The sequence below is a fragment of the Mixophyes fleayi genome, chromosome 8 (assembly GCF_038048845.1).
Source record: "Mixophyes fleayi isolate aMixFle1 chromosome 8, aMixFle1.hap1, whole genome shotgun sequence".
Taxonomy (NCBI): Eukaryota; Metazoa; Chordata; class Amphibia; order Anura; family Limnodynastidae; genus Mixophyes; species Mixophyes fleayi.
In genome coordinates, this window is record NC_134409.1 from 70524345 (window position 1) to 70545937 (window position 21593).

The following is a 21593-nucleotide window of genomic DNA, read 5'->3' on the forward strand; positions in this document are numbered from 1 at the left end:
CTGGGTGCAACACCATATGGGTTACTGTAGATAGGTTCAGTAAAATGGCCCACTTCATTCCGTTGTGTAAACTACCTTCAGCACGCAACCTAGCATCATTATTCATTAAACACGTATTCCGAATCCATGGCCTCCCTGAAAATATAGTATCGGATCGAGGCTCTCAGTTCATTGCAGCCTTCTGGAGGTCATTTTGCTCCCTGCTCTGTATTAATCTTAGTCTGTCATCCGCCTATCATCCGCAGTCTAACGGACAGACTGAGAGAGTGAACCAATCTCTAGAGCAATACCTGCGATTATATATTTCTAAAAGCCACGACAACTGGGTGGACCTTCTCCCATGGGCTGAATTTGCCTACAACAATGCATGCCATTCGTCATCCCAACATTCTCCATTCTACTGCAATTTCGGATATCACCCCACAACCAACTCATTGTCTTTCTTGCCTACCGATAAGTCGTGTGAACCTAGGTCTACGGCCACCCGGCTTAGTAAAATTTGGAAGATGGTACATCAATCCTTACTCCGAGCCTCTTTTAAGGCCAAAGTTTTTGCCGATCTTCACCGTTCTGCCTGTTCCTTTAAGGTTGGAGACTTCGTGTGGTTGTCAACCCGGAACATCAAACTCCGCCAACCATGCAATAAGTTAGGACCCAAGTTTAGTGGTCCTTTTCCCATCCTGAAAAAATTAACCCAGTATCTTTCAAGCTGAAGCTTCCAGAATCATTAAAGATACTCAACACATTCCACTGCTCCTTGTTGAAACCCGTTTGCTCCTCTAAGAAGTTCAGACATCAACGACCTTCTAAACCTCAGCCTCTATCCATTGATGGACAGCAAGAATATGAGGTCGAGAAAATTTTGGACTCAAAAAAGGTCCAAGGACAAACCCATTTTTTTGTTCATTGGAAGGGGTACGGCCCTGAGGAGCGGTCTTGGGTGCCGCAAAGGAGTCGACATGCTGAAAAGCTACTTTTTGAATTCTTCAAAAAATTCCCGGGAAAACCTGCTTTTCGGGGTTCCCTGACCCCTCCTCAGGGGGGGGGGGTACTGTAACGAGCCGCCGCGGCTTCAGGCACCGCCGCGACTCGCTCCTTCAGATGCCCCCACGTCCCGGCCGTCATCATGATGACCGGGACGTCACTTCCGCTTTGTCTCGGCCGTTGCCAAGGCAACGGTCGGGACGCTCTCTGTGTCCGGCGCAGAGTGTTGATTACAGTCAGCTGGTTGTTCTCTGCCCTCCTGCTCCCAGGTCAATTTCTATTGGAGCACTTCAGTATTTAAGGCAGGAAGGGGCAAGCCCTCCCTTCCGGTTATAGTCCCTGCTTACTAGCACACTACCCTGCTCGTTCTCTGTATTGCCTCTGATCCTTATTACTGTTGCCGACCTATTGCCTGGAATTGATTACGATTATTGCCTGTGACCTTTGACCCTTTGCTTGGATATTGACCACGATTGTTCGCTTGTGACCCCCGACCTTTTGCCTGGATACTGACGCTGCCGGCTTGCCTGTGACCTATTCGACCCTTGCCTGGACCTCACTTCGTTTCCCTGGGGTTCCCCCAGTCAGTACGCAACTCACGACCCTCTGATGTCTGCCGCCAAGTCTGTCCCCACCACTAGGGGCTCCAGCGAACACCAGGCTTTAGAGCAGACTCCGGGTTTTGTGGTACTGGCTGTTGGGGTTCCTAACAATTTGTTGGTAGACCACTGTGGTGGTAGGAAAGCACTGCGATTAGCGACTAATACATATGGCGATATCGCTGATTAGCCGCAGGTCTCTGTCCCCTTCAGGGTAAAGGTGGCTCTTGGTTCTTTTGTATGGAGGACCGCTTGAATTTATTTGTGTTGGCACCTCATTGTGATTCAGATTTCCGTGGGAAGGTGATTGTGCAGTAGAAAGGGGGCATCAACAATATGCAGTTTATATCAATATTAATGAATGCCAGCATTCTGTTCAGTGTAAGAGTTAACTAGATGCACCTTTAGGGCACATACTGCATATTGGCTTCAGTTAAAATATCTAAGTTGAGCTTGGATAACAATTAACTCAAACATCAATTTCCCTAAACAATAGCTATATTCATAAGAATGCATTGATTTTTGCTATATCTGCTGCAATCGATAAATGGTGCAATAATTATTTAATTTGCTGTAAAATTTCTCTTGGATACATTAAAAAAATGAATGCAACTTGTGTAATAGTATGTTATTTTTAGTGTATATTTTCAATATATTTTATTCAGAGTTACTGATTTAGTAGTATCTGACGGTCTAGGTTGATATTCTCTTCCTCTAAAATGAACATAGAACCGGACTGTATTCGGTTTTCTAGGGATATATTTTATCATTTCATTCAAAGTTTTCCTCAATGTACTATAACAAGGATGCCAATTAAAAACCTACATTTAGACCCAACAGTGTGAGGATCCTCAATGTGTAGATCCATTCTGATTCTTCGTGGTTCAATGTTTTTATTGAAATCACCTCCTCTCTAATGCCTCTTAATCGATTTTATAGCCATGAACTTCAGTTCCGAACGGATCCTTTTTGTGATGAATCTCAAAATGGTTTGAGAGGTTATACGTATCCAATCCCATTTTAATATTTCTGATATGTTCATTAATCCTGGTTTTTAATTTTCTAAATGTCCAGCCTACATATTGCAAACAACATGGGCAAGTGACTGAATAAATTACACCCATGGAATCACATGTAAGCCTTTCTTTTATGTTGAAAATCGGTGTACTTACTTTAGATACAAACTGTGTCTTGTGTTTTGTAATATCCGGGTGGTCCTGCAGGCCACACAACTATGGCAATGGAAAAAAACTTTCCTATTTTGGTTTTCCGTCAACCAGTTCTTGTGGTAAATGACTTGGAACCAGTTATTGTTTTAGGTTTCAGGTATTCCTGAATGAGATTTTAGGATTTTCAAGAAGATTTTTGGAAAGAATGTCATCCTTCTGAAGTAGATGCCAGTTTTTCTTAATGATTCTCTTAATATCAGTAGCCGATTCTGAATATAGTGTCACAAATGGAATAAAGATCTTTCCTTATGTATTTCCTGCCATTCTGTTTTGTTTCTGTATTCTGAAAGTTCTTCCCGGGTTCATATGATTGTTTTTTTCAAATGCCTTATCTATTCTCTCCTTTTTATAACCCTTTTCATTAAAACGGGATTTAAAAATGTCTCCATGTTTTTTAAAATCTTCCAAATTCCAGGGGCGTGGCTTGGTGGCCATTCTGATTAGACAGGTTGACTGTCGGCTCTCTGCCACCTAGGATGTTTTCGCTGGCTACCAGGGTCTTGCTGTCCTTAAAGTTGCCCAGACTGTGGCCTCAAGCAGCGCTACTCTCTCCTGCATGCCAGGAACTTTGGATGGTCTCTGAGACTGGCCTATATCACCTGGAAGGTGTTGAGGCCTACAGCCCTCTGGTCCCGAGAACGGGTGCAACTCACCCCTTGGCTGACGGTCCGGATGGGCCAGAACCCACAGAGTCTACCCATCCGGCAACATCTGCCACAGACAGACCAAGGCTATCCATCCCACAGCGCCTGAAGCCGTGAGCCGGGTGAGTTTGAACCCGAGGTCTGGCTCTGTGACAGAGTCAAATTAAATCCTGATCCCCTAGTTCTCCAGGAAATTGCTTCTGTTCGGGGTGAATGAAATCTCTTATTATCCCACCAGGTTGCTAATAAACTGAAGTGGCTCAATCAGCGCTTTTATGAAATGGGCGATAAGGCCGATAGATTGCTGGCCACTAAACTTAAGAGCTAAGATAGCGGCCCGGAATCTCCTGGCTATCAGGGACTCCGATGGAGTTTAACATTATGACCCTCAGCAGATATGTGCTACCTTACAATCCTATTACACTAAACTTTATAACCTTCCCCAGTCCTCTGATCCCTTAGTCTCTCAACAACACTCGCAGTTGATTGAGCCTTTTCTTTCTTTTGCTAAGCTTCCGAAACTCTCTCCACAGGCCAGTACTCTTCTGGGGGATGAACTTACTAGGGATGAGATTGAACAGACCATAACGTCTCAGAAATCAAGAAAGGCTCCGGGGCATGACGGCTTCACTGCTGTTTATTATAAGAGGTTTGCTGGGCTTCTGGTCCCTCGTTTGCACACCCTCTTCAACTCAATCATAACAGGGTGTTCTTGGTCCAGGGATTCCTTGGAGGCTCGGATCTCCGTCATTCATAAAGAGGGTAAAAATGTTCATGACTGCGCTAGTTACCGCCCTATCTCCCTACTTAATACAGATTTCAAATAATATGCTAACATTTTGGCTAAAAGATTACATTCGGTCCTTCCCTCTTTTGTACATTACGATCAGATCTGATTCATATCATCAATACCAGGAAGGCTCCTGCTATTATGCTCTCCTTTGGCGCCAAGAAGGCTTTTGACAGGATGTCCTGGAGCTTTATGTCCCGAGCCTTGTCTCCGTTTGGAATTTTGGGTAGCCTCCTCACTGGTATTCAAGCCTTGTGTTCTCAACCCTCTGCGCGAGTCATGATCAACGGCTCTCCCTCTGACCTTATCACCATATCCAACGGTACTCGCCAAGGGTGCCCTCTGTCTCCTCTCATCTTTGCCCTCATTATAGAACCTCTTGCTGCCTCTAGCCGAGCCTGTCCGGATATATGGGGTGTGAGAACGGGGGATCTGGAGAGTAAGCTCTCTCTCTTTGTTGATGAAGTCCTTTTGACTCTCCTGCAGCCAGAGGAGTCGCTTCCCAGACTCTTCAACATTTTACACCAATATGGGTGCCTTTCAGGTTACAAGATAAATATTGCAAAATCGGAAGCCCTCCTCCTTAATATTTCCTCCCTAGAGGGACTGGCACTCACCTCCCGTTTTAACTTTTGGTGGCAAGGAAAGAAAATTAAATACTTAGGTAAATTTGTTACCAACTCCTATGACTCCCTGTATCGGGAGAACTACCCAGGCCTTTTTGCTAAAATGAAGTCAGAACTTTTCTCCTGGCGCTCATTGATCATCTTGTGGCTGGGTAGGATTATTTCTGTCAAGATGAACCTCCTTCCTAAGCTTCTTTATTACTTTCAGACCCTTCCTGTTAGAGTCCCCCTTTCGGATCTTTCATCTATCCAAAAATGTCTATCTAGATTTGTCTGGATCGGTTGGTCTCCCAGGATTAAGCTAGCTCTTTCAAAGAGACCCACCAGATGTGGTGGTAAAGGTTTCCCAGATTTGAAAATTTACTATTGGGCGGCTCGTTTGAGCTAGATTGTAGCCTCCTCCCCCCCCCCCACAGCACTGTCGTGGGTTGACATCGCATCCGCTTATCTTAAATTTCCAATCCTTTCCTGTATATGGGGTCTCTCAAAAATAGGTAGACCTCCCCTTACCTCCCGATGTCCCACCTTACTATTCTCAGCTGCGATCTGGGAGACCTGCCGGCCCCATCTCAATATTCCGATGTTCTCTCTTACTGTTCTACCTCTTTGGGGTAACCCTGCCTTTCCTCCTGGGCTCTCCTCTGCCTTCAATAGTCCCTGGGTCTCTGCGGGAGTTCGATTTGCCGGAGATCTAATATTCCAAGGTGCATTTATCTTCTGGGATGATCTACACTCTAAATGTCTAAGTCTCCATCCTAAATTCTACGAGTATTTTCAGTTACCACACTTTGTGGGCTCTCTCCTCGTGGGGGGGCTCCTTCCCCATCTCTTGATTCCCCCTTTGAAACCTTATGTCTCTCCTCACCTTTGGGTAGGGGCAAGATTTCCTTTATCTACAGCTTAATTCTCAATGTACTTTTATCTCCAGGCGGTAGGAATGAGAGGGAGTGGGAGAGGGATCTGGGCCCTCCCCCGGGGGATTATTGGGAAATTATAGGGGATCAAGTCGCCACCAGCTCTATTTCCACTTTGGTGAAGGAGAACGCATATAAAATATACTATAGGTGGTACTACACCCCTGACAAACTCACTAAAATGTTTCCCTCTAGTTCTCCATTATGTTGGCAGGGTTGTGGGCAGTTGGGATCTTTCTTACATATCTGGTGGACCTATCCTAAAATTTCCTCCTTTTGGGACCGATTTAGGGCCCTCCTCTCCTCCCTTGCCCTGTCTGGAAAGACCCATGGTCTTTTCTTTTCTGTTATCCTCTGATTGAGAATGATAGACAGTCTGCGAAACTGGCTTCCCATGTCCTTGCAGCTGCGCAATACCTAGTAGCTAAGCCTTGGAAACAAGTTGAACCCCAACTATGGCAGCCTTACAATCCTATATTTGGTTTATTGCCCAGATGGAACAGATTACGTACCACCTACACGATAAGGATGATAAATTCCATCAGATTTGAGCTCCTTGGCTTTACTTATAACCCCTTAGCTCCTGCACCGAATTCTTCCTCTTAAGAGAACTCCCCATGTTTATACGTGGCCTGACTCTTGAAACAAATTGGTCCAACTCAACCATGGTTGCAAACTTGGTCCTTTGTAGCAGATTCATCGAAGATATAATATTCATTTGGAGAGGAAACAAAGAATATCTCTTCAATTTCATTTTGAATCTGGACAAGAGTGATAAAAATCTCCAGTTTGTCATCTCTGTGAGTAGAGAACACGCCATCTTCCTGGATCTGGAAATATTCATTAAAAATAATAGGACAGAGTAACAGACATACTTCAAACCTGTCGACTAACAGTTTTATCTCAATCTACGTCATGGAATCCCCACAGTGTTTAACAGCCAGCATAGTGAATTGGCTGTGAACGGGCTGCCTCGGTATGTTAAACCTGCATGGGCATTTCGGAGCAGGCATCATACACTTTGGTTTATGTATATTCTTCAAAATGTGACTGTTTCTAACAGTTTTAATAATTCATTTGCTAAACAGTATTTTACTATTGGTTCCTTCTCCCTTTCTTATATGCATATCTACTATCAATGGAAGGAGGTGGATCTAAGAAATAACTGCAACATAGATCCAAGCTAAGCGCCACATGCAATCATTAATTAATTAAACATTCATAACTGCTCATAAGTGGACTGTGAGGAATTTCTAAAGCTGGGTACACACTACACAGTTTTCGTCCAATAATCGGCTGAATCAGCCAACATACAACCGCTCGTTCAAAAGTCGGGTCAGTGTGTGCATTGACACGATGGTCGAAAGTCTGCCCAAATGGACGATTGTCGCCTCATTTGGTTGGTCGTACCGTTTAATATTTTCGTTCCAATCTAGTTTCCGTTGTGTAGTGTGTATAAACTTCCGACCGATCCACAACAGTGAGTACGAAATTACAGTCATTGCTCACGACAACATGGCTGTAAAAAGTCGCTAAAGGGACGTCCGCTCTTTCCTTTATCGTCCTAAACAAGACTAGTGTGTATGCAGTCCATGGACCAAGTGATCGGATCATCAACCACATGCAAAATCGCTCGGCATAAAAAGTTGGTCGAAATTTCTGTAGTGTGTACCCAGCTTAAGCCACAGACTAGAGACGCTAACATCTTAATTGAATTAAAACTCAGACTTAACCCTTTGCGAACAAATGAATTTGGGTCTGATTAATTTGGTCCATTATGGGACAAATGTTTAATTAATTTTGAGCAATAGATTACATTACATTCTGTACTGTTCCCCTGACAATTTCTTTATTGTAGGTTTATTATTTGACATGTATTGGTGTAGTGCAACCAACCATAGCACAATTAATTAGTAAAACTGATCAGCTTTATATCCCCTGTCCTTCCCCACCCCAACCATTGAACCCTGTTTCCAATTGTAATTATTAACACACTATATAACACTTCCCAAATGAGAAAATGCTACTGTTAGAAACCTATATAGACACACATTTTTCCTATACACATCACAGACTAATAGTGGACAACAGAGTGCTGAATAAACCCTCAGATTTGTATACTATATAGAATGCTGTCAACTATGGCATCATTTGTTTACCCTCTACTTGCTTAAGGCTCTGTGTCAGGTTAGCTCACGAATAGATGAGTGAGATCCTGTTGTCTCAATAGGCATTAGCTAGACTTCCCTAGACACACAGAGTCTAACAAGGTGGAAGGTATTCACCAGAGACTCCCGCAAGGGAATTCGGGCTTCAGCGGCTTCCACCCTACAGGTCGCGGCCCTCTAGAGAAGTTCCCAGTGAGACAGATGGAGAATAAATTAACAACAGAAGAAATCCAATTAGGACACCCAATGGTGATAATAACGATTACCACTTTATTGTAAAATATAATACAAGTTCATTGAAGGTTGAGTAAACTGCAGATGATGATAACGATAATATACAGAGAATGGGAACCATCAATGAAATTCAATAATGCAGACTGAAGGCCAATAACAAATCACCACTATACCACTGAGGAGTGGAACATAATACAAAGTTCAATTAAGTACTGGAGATAAACAGTTCAATGAATTCCAGATGCAGCAGCGTTGAATCACACATCACTATAAAGATGTAAACGAGCCAGCATAGACAATTAAGTTGATAGAATAGATAGCAAGCGTTGTTCCCACAGGTAAGTGAAACTAATATACTGAGGTCAGCAGAATCAGATATGTATGTAATTTATATATATATATATATATATATATATAGCAACGATGGACTACAGCTCACCACAGGATTATGTAACAAGGCAGCAGTAGTCAATAATGCAGGCTGAATAGGTAATGGGTGTTGATCACAGTGATTACCACAAGTAGTGGAACTGGTGCACAGAGAACAGCAAAGTCCAGAAACATACAGCAATGGGGAGCCACCGCTTACCACCAGGTCATGGAACGAAACAGCAGCAATCATTGGTGCAGACGAATGAATGGCGGGCGGTGAACATAACGATTACCACAGTAGTGGAACTGATGTACAGCAATTAACAAAGTCTAGATACAAAGCAGCAATGAGGCAAGGCTTACCACGGAGATGTGGAACACAGCACCAGTAGTCAGTGCTGCAGGCCAGGTAGATAGTAGAAGTTGATCACAGCGATTACCCGGAGATGTGGAACACGGCAGAAGTAGTCAGTGGTGCAGGCCGAGTAGGCAGTGGATGTTAATCACAGCAATTTATCACAGGTAAGCAGAACAGGTGCGTGGAGATCAGCATAGTCCAGACACAGCAGCAATGAGGTACAGCTTACCACAGAGATGTGGTACACGGCAGTAATAGTCAATGGTGCAGGCCGAGTAGACAGTGGATGTTAATCACAGCAATTACCACAGATAAGCAGAACCGATGTGTAGAGATCAGCATAGTCCAGACACCCAGCAATTTAAGCATAATTACCACAGAGATGTGAAGCACAGAGGAGGTAGGTCAGATATGACTTGAAGAACCAGCAATGCAAAGGTGAAAGGAGGGATCTTATAAAGAGAGGCTGACCAATAGCTGAACTGACTAACACAGGTGAACTAATCACAGATACAAGGCATAGATGACAGCCTGTACTAAGAAGAGAGATTTAAAGTGATAGTCAGTGTTTAGAGGCTCGGGTGGAGATACCCGGGAAATGGAGTGTGACACTCTGTATTGACAGCAATGCACAGTATTGCTGTCAACTATAGCTTAATTTGCTTATATTCTCTTTGTTTAAAGCATTGCATGAACATGTACCTATAACTCAAATTTATGAAATTTACTATGATTTAAATTGTCATATGTTTTTATACATGGAAAATCTAAAAAAAGCTAAAACACTGAGGAAAATTAAAATCTGTCACACTGTCCTGTGTGGCGACTGCAGACACCAGAGACCCTCTGAACATCTAACCAGACGAAACGCATTGAGGAGTGTCTAAGGACCTTTCCATCATCTGTTTGGATATCGTGGTACTAGTGTGGTGGGAGCGCTGCAGAGATCTACATATGAGCTGATTGATATCTATGCATACATCTCTGAATACATCCCAGATGAGTACCTAAAGATACCAATATATGTTTGTTACCTTGTGTTTTTATTTACAGTCCTAACAGAATTATACACTTGGATGAGTGACGTTACTGGTAACAGCTGCTCAGATTTGGAGTTTTCCATTGAACTGATTCATACATCTTCTGGTTCTATCATCTGGTTAATGCACCAGATTGTTTTTATCTTCACTGTTTATGAGTGCAAGAGACCATCAGGATGAAGTTGGAAAGAATCCAATATCAGCATTACCTCTGAGGGCTTGAAAACTTCCATTGTGAAGTAAGCGCATACCCTAAGGGGGATTCAGTTTGGAGTGAACACACGGGTGTGGTGTGCAGTAGTTTTATCTACACACGGGTTCAGATTCCAGTGGGATATTACAGATTGGACAATTTGTGCTTATGATCTGCACTATTGTTTTTTTTCTTGTATCATATATCCTCCTAGCCCAGAGACCTGAAACCTGAACACAGAATTCATATGTGCATGTATCATCTTTCCCAGTGTGTGTGAAGACAGCGCCTAATGTATGTATTGATATTGTCAAATTGTTTGTTTGCTTGTTGGCGAATATCTTCCACGTCTCTCAAGGTAAAGCTGCCAAGTCTTACATAGTTATTTAGTATAAAAAAAGTAAGATATTAGACCACATGGCGACAACGAGACAGAGCAACAAATATTGAAAACATCAGTTTTGGGTTGTAAACAATTGTTTGACTACTGAAGAGAAATCTTGTGACAACACAACAAAATGACGACAAAGCAACAAATATTTTTTTAATTAGAATTTTTAGTCTATTTACCAAATAATTGACATATATATAAAAACTGACCTGCCCAATGCCGGGTGACTGCTTGTCTTATATATAAAATTCATTGGTATGTTTGTTTGCTTGTCTGTCCGGCTATGCATTTAGACACCCCTGCACTGATTGGGATGAAAACAGCTGGTCCAGTTGGATCCTCGGCAGGTTTTAGAGGGGTTAGGTTCCCGGTCTGACCTCCCGTTGCTGTATGTTGGGCAGAACTTTGAACCGGGGAGCCTCTACTGAGCCTTCCACTGGATGGATTTGGATGAAAACTTCACAGTGTGTTAACAATAGAATCCAGAAGACATACTAGGAGTTTGAGGCCTCGGTCGGACCTCCTGTTGGTGTACCCATGGCAGAACTATAACACAAGGAGCCTTTTCTGGGCCTTCCAATGGATGGATTTGCATGAAAACTATACAGAGGGGTGACAATTGGTCTGGGATGGAGTGGTTGGAGTCCCAGGCAGACATCCCGTTGGTGTACGCTGGACAGAACTTTGACAGGGAGCCTGTTCTGGGCCTTACGCTGGATGGATTTGGATGACATTTTAGCTGCTAATTATTTTTAAACTGTTGACAGTTACATCAAACTCATTGATAACGTAATAACTTGAAGATATAAATCTGGGCAACGCCAGGTAGTACAGCTAGTATTAAAATACATATCAAATCACATTTGCAGTCATTTTATTCAATATAATTTGCAATCTATATTAATCACTAAAAAGAAAACTGCTTACCTGTAAGGATATGCCCAAGACTGAAACCATAATCATAAGAATAGTGAGATATTCTGTAAAAACATCCCACCAGGGCTTCAGTATTTTGAAGTTTTCCTGCGGATCACCAAAATATTTCAGATCTGCAACAGTGGCCATACCTAGTAAAAATAGAAAAATAATTACATTAATCTTTTCCCCAAAAAATTAAATTTAAAAATCATATACATCTCATTGAAATATTTATATAACTTACCATTACTTATATAAATACTACTACATGTATAATCACTTTATTTTGAAATATTAGGAGGAGTGTAGATTTTCACAGTTTCTTTCATATTGTTGGTGAGAATTTCCAGGTGATGGGAAAGTGAGAAAAGCATTATGTTTTTGTTTGTGATGGTTTAAAATTTATGTTTTGCTGTCTTGAATATGGAGGTTATTTGGTAATTTAGTGTTCTGGATAAAGCCTCCATTAATTAATAATAGTGTAGCTTTAAATAGACTCTTAAGTTTCAACATTCTCCTCACTGATTGGTTCTCAGGTCATGTGTGGGCGTAGGCACATCAGTCGCTGATCCCTTCTATACCATATCTAAAATGGTTAATTTCACCTCACCTGTCCTTAAAGGAGCATCTATCATTCAAAAACAATAGCCAGCTGTAACCAGGCAGCTAGAGGTGTTACAATGCCGTTCACACACAACTAATCGCAGTAGAAAATGCTGCTGCACATGCTATATAAAAGCTGGAAAGGCAATCATTGAGCCCTGCCATTTTGTGATTCATAACTATATAACCTTTTAGCTCCTGAAACCTTTCAATTTCTCACTTTCTGTGTTGCCTATTGTTGGATTTGCTGGTAAGTACAAGGACAAAAGTGGAACAGTGGATATACAATGAAAGGTTTTTTAAAAAGTACTGGCTTTTTTCTTGTTTAGAATTGTTTGATGATGGCTAAGCCAGAGCAACCTGCCCAAGACAAGGATCAGAAAAGGCACCTAAGAAAAGGCAGCCTAATCTAATTTCTCTGCCAGAGAGGTAGAATTGCTGGTAGAGCTAGTGGTGTAGAAGCTGCATACTACCAGCCAGCAGCTCTCCACCCCAGCTAAACAGAGTATATGGGAGGATACCACTATGCAGTTCAATGCTGTGGCTCCAACTAGATGAGTGATTGAGGTAAAAAGACAAAAAAAAACATTGCTGACCATTTTTCTATGTTGTGTTATTATATACAGTATATAATATATTGTGCTCTGCATACCTATATAACACCCCCCCCCCCACAGACACACACACAACCCTGACAGCACCACTATCCCCCCCCCCAGGAAAATTTCAGATAACAATACATGCATAAAAAATTCAAATCACTAATGTTTTGTTGAAAAGAATATAAATGCACACAACAACAATATAAATATGGAGGGTTTTTAGAAAAATACACTTGCATTTGTAGCGCTTGTCAACGTGAATGCAAAGAAAACTCCAAAATCCTGTGGATTTATACTGCAATCTACCTAGTCTATTGTATAATCTGGGTATGGAAACCAAGATAACTGATTTTCAGAGAAGATTTAGAGATTTAAAATACATGCCTAGCTAAAATTCCCATTAAGCCAAATATATGCACTTGTCTTTTCATATGGTACAATCATTATTTATTATTTTTGCTCTACATGACCACACATATACAAACAGACTTTGTCACACTCCGGTCCCGCTTACGGGCACCTGTCTCGTTACCTGCCTCTCATTTATCTTGAAACTGGCATACCATGGCGTCAGGCTCACACCATACATTGCTCTACTATCAGATCTGAGCAGGTGCAGAGTCTGTTTTCCTTCTGGACCTCCTCCCTTTTTCTTATTGGCTAAAGAGGTTTGGGAGCACTATTTAAACCTCCTGGATTCACCTGTCTGACGCCTGTTCGTCAAGCTCACTTCCTGCAGCCGGTGGTTCTGGTTCCTGTTCTCCCTGTGGATTGCGTGTACTTCAGTCTGCTCTCAGCTCGTGGTCTGTGTTGAACTATCGCTGCTCCAGTATCTCTATTACCATCTCCAGAGTACAGCATCGTGTCAGCATCGGTTCTCCCTCCACTGACGTTCAAGTTCCTATAGTTTCTAGGACTCCTCCGCTGCAGTCCTTAATCTCCACTGCTGCATTCTCCTTTGTGACCATCAGTATATATTACCACAGTTCCTGTGTCTCTACCAGCATTTCTCCTTTGCATCTCCTGGCTTCTCCACATTGTTCTGCTGTTCACTCACTCGCGGGACCACGACCTGCAGGTTTGGTGCCGCTACGACCAAACTTCCTTGCGGGGGTTTCTGGTGAAAACCACCTTCCTGTTAGACTCCGCCCCCGTGGGTGGGCTTAGCCATGCTCAGCAGAGACTAGGGATTTATTTCCAGTAGTGCCAACCGTGACAGACTTCCAGTAAAAAAACTAAAAGATTGTTATGAAATCTACTAATATAATGCAAACCTAAATGTAGAAGCTTATGTAATTTTTTTTCATCCACTATGTTGATTGGAGATGCAGACAGAGAGAATGAAGATGATTCCACCATGGAGGACACTGGTGATGTTTCAGATGTATAACCCCTGGATGAGGCAGTAGGGGGCAGTGGGCAGCCTTCAAACCTTGAACAATTTTATTCCCATATGTGTGCCACAAATCAAAAACACATCAACTTAACACAACCCTCACCCTTATCCTTCACACTAAACCAGACATTACCTTCAATTGGCTCACCAACCTCGTTGCCAAGCATGTCATCAATAACCCTCCTGCCCCTTTGCCACATTATACCACATCTTCCACTATGATACGTTTTCATTGATGACAGACATATTTCCGACGCTACAAATACTGACATAATAAATCCCGCCATCAAAATACCTAACGCAAAGAGCAGATGCAAAATAAATACTGACATGTAAAATGAGGACAGTATGTAATTGGTGACACAATTAAATCCCGGCACATATAATCCCTACACCTGAAAAACACTGACAGTCATAAATCCAAACATATTTATATAGCTGATATAGCAGAAATCCAGACACATATAATCCCAACGCCTCTAAAACACAGACACTTACAATGTAAACCCACAACTATTCTGACATGATAAAAATATGGAGAATGAAGAAATCCAGACATATATATTTAGGAGAGATATAATTCTGCCAGTTAAACCACCGACACATATATAGGTCTACATATATATGTAGACAGATTATGTTTCCGACAAGTATGTAATGATGTAGTGAATTACCACATCTTTAATGTAAACCAATATGCATTCAACGATTGTGCAATGTGTCACCCAGTGTAAAAGGTCCATATGTTCAATTAGTATACCCACAATTGCTACTTACAATGTTTTTACAGTATGCACTGTGTCACATAAGTAAAAATTGCATCCATTTTTTTTCACTAAAAGCCCTCAAACTTTTTTAAACACATCAATGTCAAGTTACTTCCATTTATGATACCATACTCATAAACGAAGTGATGATCTTTTTAACTAAGCAATGTATAGCTTGCATAGAAATAGTTAATGTAGAAGCCAATTCGTTAAAAAGATTAAGGTACAGACCTTCATAGCTAAAGCAGTTCCAATTAGATTAACAACCTATGTGTCAAGTATGAGCGGGTTTACTTCAAACCCCTAGAAATAACTAATTTATAGAGATAAGAGACACAAGAACACGAGACTAGTCTGAAGAAAAAGATTTACAGATGTCTTTGTACAAATGATGATTGTCATAACTACAACGAAAAGGATTGTGTTAATTTCTGTTCATTTATTAGAGACACCACTGAGATTCTAAACCTGCTGGAGAAAACTAAATGGGAAAGTCATTTTTGGTTGGTAACAAGCGATGTCAAAACTCTCTACACATGCATCGATCACAATCAGGGAACACAAAGTGTAAGATTTATGTTGGAGAAAGAAGGAAGATTAAAATCTGACCAAATTGACTTCCTAATAGAAAGTATTCAATTCATACTTACTCACAACCATTTTTGGTTCGAAGATAAACATTATCTTCAGATACGAAGAACCGCCATGGGAACCAAGTTCGCACCCAGTTATGCCAATATATTCATGAGTAGGTGGGAGGAGGAATATATTTGGGCAAATCCATCTCTGGTTGCGAACTTGGTCCTGTGGCGGAGATTCATTGATGATATCATATTCATTTGGAAGGGGAGCGAATAGTATCTTCAAGAATTCATTTTAGATATGAACATGAATGACAGGAATCTGTCATTCACTACCACCTACAGTCGAGATAGTGTAACATTTCTTGATCTAGATATTTATATTCAAGAAGGCAAAATTGAAACCAGAACTGCAATAGTTTTATTGAACTGACAAGCAACCATTATCCAAAGTGGTTACAAAACATACCCTCTGGACAGTTCACTCGAGTTAGAAGGAACTGTTCCAATATATAAACCTTCAAATTACAAAGTGAAACCCTAAAAATGAGATTTGTAGAGAAGGGATATGAACCGGAGGAATTAGATCAGGTTATAGAGAGAACATGTGAAATAGATAGAGAAGAATTACTTACATATAAAGAAAAACAACAGGAGGATCTTATGTCTCAAAAAAACCTTTCATTTATCACGCAATATTCGGATTCAGCCCCACAGGTTAGAAAGATCTTTAGAAAACATTGGCATTTACTTTAGAAAGATGCCACCTTGGGAAAGATATTACCAAAACAACCACAGTTTGTATTTCGAAAAGCACCTAATTTAAAGCAAAAAATGGTACAAAGTCACTTACCCCGGAACTTACCCGGAATAACAACAACAAAAAATTGGTTCACAGATGAAACTACTAGATCCCAATTTTTATACTGCAATAGTTGCATACCATGCAGAACATCTGGGACTAGAAGTACTAAGGCAGTACAAGAATTTAAATCCAACACTACTGGCAAGTGTTTTAAGATAAAGGATAAAATGACATGCAATTCTAAGGGAGTCATTTATTTGATCACCTGCCCCTGTGGTATGCAATATATAGGGCGGACAATAAGGAAATTGAAAACCAGAGTGGCAGAGCATATTCGCAATATAAAATTGGGGGTAGAGACACATAGCTTATCGAAACATTTTAAGGAAGCACACAATTGCAACCCATCAGGATATAAATTTATTTCGATCAAAAAACTAAGAAAGGACTGGAGAGGAGGAGATTTTACAAAAAAACTAAACTGTGAAGAAATTAAATGGATATATGAGATGAGAACATTGACGCCACTAGGACTGAATATTGATTTCGAACTGGCCTCTTTTTTATAATAATTTTTGTGGCGGTAAGAGGTCTCAAAAATGCAGGAAAAACCTCACATCACTCCTTAAGAATCAAAACACTAATGCTTATAATTTTAATTATTAACTAAGGGAAAGATTTTGAGAAATAGGACATTTTTTGTTTTATAAGAGATTTTTAAATTTTCATGTACAGAAAAATATGCAAAATGCATTTTAAATATTGTTATGTTCTGCAAAACTAATAACTATTAATATTATACGACATTTTAGAAATTTTAAATCACTGAGATCTTATAAGAATATTACAATCAAGTAACTAGATACATTGTGATAACAGCAGTAACACTAGTATGCACAAAATGTTTTTAACTGGGCAATTATTGACATGACAATTTGAAACCTATTTGCCATTTTAGTTTGTATTGGTGTAACACGTCAGAAAGGTTTAAAATACATTATATGCTGTACCTGGGGACATCGCTATTAGAGGAATCCTATTGGCTGGAATCCATTATATAAGAACGGACTATGAACATTGTATACACCCAATGATGAAGTCACTCTGTGATGAAACGCGTTTGGCCCAATTGGAACACGACACGTAATAGACCACGCCCCCTCTGATGCTGCGGAGTTTCCCAGGGCTATCTGAAGCCCAGCTGGTTTGATCGTGGCTGGGATATAGCAGCTGGAGACTGCCGTTTGAACGAGGGAACGTATGAACTGAAAGATACCTTTACATGAGCGGTTCTAGTTTTCAAAATGTGAGTGTTTTTTTTTTTTATAATTCTTTATTTTGAATGGTCAAGCGATACAAGGTATACAAGATACAAAATCTGAAAGTTACAGTGTGTGCATAGGAAAACATTTACATTGTACTGAAATCCTGGAAGGACATCCACAGGGAACTTAAGCTGTAAAGTGACCAGTTTTTTATATTATTTCTTGCTTTATCTTACATAGATCAGACAACATCAAAATAGTATTGGGGGGGGGGTTTGTAAGAGAGGGGGGGTGGGAAGGAAGACCACAGAAGTTAGGCAGGGGTACAGTCAGGGGGAAGGTAATGAATGTGTGTTAGAGGGTCAAGGGTTGGTAGGAGCAGGGACTCACTCGCCACACATGGGCCTCCACGAGGAAATCAAGTATCAGAGGGAAACGCGCTTGCCGCCATTTGCCATGGAGCCCAGACTTGAGTGAAAGCGTAACCTCTATCGTGTAGATGGTAAGTAATCTCTTCCATTGCTGCCACATTCCAAATTTGTTTTTTAAGGGCCGAAAAAGATGGAGAGGAAGCACGCTTCCAGTTGAGGGCAATAAGAGATTTGGCGGCTGTGAGGATGTGCGCCGTCAGTTTTTTGGCGAATTTATCAAGATCCGGGGGAGGGTAACAAAGGAGAAAGATCCAGGGGTCCTTTGCAACGGGAATCTCAAATAAAGAATTGATAAAGCCATGGATCGTGTCCCAGAAGGGAACGATAATTGGACAGGTCCACCAGATATGTAGCATAGAACCCCTGTGGCCGCAATTCCGCCAGCAGTCCAGCGACGCGGAGGGGAACATTGCGTGAAGTCGAGTGGGGGTATAATACCAGCGATAGTAAATTTTATAGGATGTTTCTTTTAGTCTGGTCGATATAGAGCTTTTGGCTATCCCCAGTCTCATGTCCTCCCAGGCCTCCTCATCTGGCGGAGGGCCGAGATCTCTCTCCCACTCAGCTTCGTGGGGGAGCTGAGGGTGAAGAGTGGAATTGAGAAAGATACTATAAAGTTGTGATATCATGCCCTTGGACATGGGGTGGTGTTTGCATAGGTTCTCAAATGGAGTGAGGGGACGCAGTATAGAATTGGGTGGTAGGGATCGCAGAAAATGGCTGATTTGAAAGAACTCAAAGGGGCTAAGCGTCCGGTGTGGGGAGTGAAACTGGAGCTCAGCTAGTGGAAGCCATTGGCCCTGTTTCGAGAAATCTGATGGAAATTTAAGGCCGGCCTGAGCCTAGAGACGGTGTCTCAATCTAGAGAGGCCGGGAGGGAATATGGGGTTAAACCAGATGGGGGTCAGGGGAGAGAGGGCAGATGTAAGCTTTAATTTGAAGGAGTAGGAATCCCAAATCTTAACGTCAAATTTAATGGTGGGAAGGAGTTTGGAGGGCGAGGGGCGGTGTATAGGGGATAAACCCCAAAGTGGTGTCAGATCAGGGAGGGCAGTATGCGCCGCCTCTAGATCCAGCCATGACATGGAACCTGAGGGTGCATATGATGCAACAATTTGAGAGAAGTGAGAAGCTAGGTAGTACATCTTAATATCGGGTAGACCCCTCCCACCATCGGGAATAGGCTTCTTCAGGACAGCCACCGATACCCGTGGGGGCCTATGGTTCCAAATAAACCGAGTGAGGGCCTTCTGGATGTTGGATAGGAGGGTAGCAGGGATAGGAACTGGTAGGGTTTGGAAGAGATACAGCCATTTGGGTATGATATTCATTTTTACTGCGATGATCCTACCCAGCCACGAGATAATAAGGCGGTTCCAGGAAGCCAAATCAGATTGCGTTTTGGCGAAGAGAGGTGGGAAATTCTCTTGGTAGAGGAGGTCGTATCGGGATGTGAGGTAGACTCCCAGATATTTTATTTTCCTGGTCTGCCACTTGAATTTGAAAGAGGACCGTAACACTTCGGCCTCCTGGGGGGAGACATGGAGCAATAGGGCCTCTGATTTTGTATAATTTATTTTATAGTTAGATACGTCACCATAGGCCTGAAGAGCGTTATACAAGTTAGGTAGGGAAATCGTTGGTTGGGAGAGTGAGAGCAGGACATCGTCCGCAAAAAGCGAAATTTTAGAGTTGATGTCCCCCACCTGCACACCAGAAATGTTAGGGTCATGGCGAATTTGAGAGGCCAGTGGTTCAATCACCAGAGCAAAAATAAGGGGAGAGAGGGGACAACCCTGCCTCGTGCCGTTTTGGATGGCTAATGGATTTGAGGGTACCCCGTTAATCAAGACTTTAGCTGAGGGTGAGGAATATAGTGCCAGGACGCCAGTGAGGAAGTTGCCAGCGAAGCCAAAGGCCTCAAGAGCCGCGTTCATGAAACCCCAAGAGATCCTATCAAATGCTTTTTCAGCGTCCAGAGAGAGGATTATAGTGGGAGATCTCCTGGTGTTTGCAATGTGTATGATATCAATGGCTCTTCTGGTGTTGTCCCTCGCCTGGCGGCCCGGAATAAATCCCACCTGGTCATAGTGGATCAGCGAGGGGAGGAATATGTTTAAACGATTTGCTAGGATTTTAGCGAAGATTTTTAGATCCAGGTTGAGAAGGGAGATGGGTCTGTAGCTGGAACAATGAAGTGGGTCCTTCCCATCTTTTGGGATCACTACAATTCTAGCTTCAAGCATTTCAGGTGGGAAGGGGGTTCCTTGTAGGACACCATTGTACAGGGAGAGCAGGTGAGGGGCAAGCACACTCGAAAATTTTTTATAATAAGCTGCCGTGAATCCGTCTGGGCCTGGAGATTTTCCATTTTTTTGGGATTTAATAGTAAGCTGAATTTCCTCCAATGTAATTTCCTCGTTGAAGAATTGTAGGGCCTGAGGGGATAATTTGGGAAGTTTAGATTTAGCAAGGAAGTCTGATATCAACGAGGAGTTAGACTGCTGCGGGTTAGAGGCAGGGGGAGATGGGAGATTGTATAGGGCGGAGTAATATTGCTGGAAAGCCTCTCTAATGGCAGCAGGGTCATGGAGGAGCTGGTTCTTAGAATCACGGATTGATATGATATTTTTGTGGGACCTTTCTGAACGGAGCCGTGCAGCGAGGATTTTATCCGCCTTATCCCCCTTTTCATAGAAGGATTGCCGGAGCCATTTAAGGCGTTTGGCTACCTGCTTGGAGAGAAGAAGATCTAATTGGGCCTTAGTCTCGCGGAGGGCTAGCAGAATGGAAGGGTCCGGAGTAGCCTTGTGTTTGGCTTCTAGAGATTGTAGTTCAAGAGATAATTTATTGGTCATGGTATGGGTTTCTTTCTTCCATCTGGAGGCAATGCTAAGCAGGTGACCCCTCAGGACCGCCTTGTGCGCTGTCCATAGAGTGGCCCTAGAGATATCTGGGTGGTCGTTGAGCTCAAAGTAATCTTCGAGGCGAGCCCCAAGTTGGGAGATTATATCCGCATTATGGAGCAGAGAATCATTAAGACGCCAGGTCATGGGGCGGGGTCGGTCTGGGAGGCCGCATAGATCTATAGATATAGGGGAGTGATCAGACCAAATCATTGGGTGAATTTGGGCCGCCTGGATGTTTAATGCGAAGTTGTGGCTGAGCAGGATCATATCAATGCGTGAGTATGAATGGTGTGGTGGGGAGTAATATGTATAGTCCCGAGAGGACGGTTCCTTCACTCGCCAGGAGTCGTAGAGAAGCTGGGATTTCATGAGACTGAGGAGAGATTTAGAGGATAAGGGGTCAGAAGTATTAGGGGGGGCAGCCACAGGGGGGGAACGATCCAAGGATTGATTCAAGACAGCATTGAAATCTCCCGCTACGATAAGGTCCCCTTGACGAATACGGGACAGCAATACATCTAATTTGGAAAAAAAGCGGTTCTGATGCTGATTGGGAGCATAAACATTAACTAACGTACATAGCTTGTTGTTAAGCCTACCCACCAAGATGAGGTATCGGCCTTCTTTGTCTGTAAGGGAGTCAATGAGTTCATATGTCAAATGGCGGGCAAACAAAATCGCCACCCCTCGTTTTTTGGTTAAGTGATCGCAAGCATGGTATGAGACGGGGTATGCTTTGGAACGGAGTTCTGGATGAAAGTTATGTTAAAAATG

The 21593-nt window shown here is 42.3% G+C and overlaps 1 protein-coding gene across 1 annotated transcript in view; it reads right to left on the reverse strand.

The window, feature by feature from the left end:
- LOC142100244 (volume-regulated anion channel subunit LRRC8C-like) overlaps positions 1-21188 on the reverse strand; it is a 46152-nt gene extending 24964 nt beyond the window's left edge. The window contains exons 1-3 of the mRNA XM_075184177.1: positions 19992-21188; positions 19508-19616; positions 11470-11609 (exon numbers count right to left, since the gene is read on the reverse strand). Coding sequence (XP_075040278.1) covers positions 11470-11609; positions 19508-19616; positions 19992-21188 — 1446 coding nt within the window. The remainder of the gene's footprint in view (positions 1-11469; positions 11610-19507; positions 19617-19991) is intronic.
- Between the last annotated feature and the right edge of the window lie 405 nt (positions 21189-21593).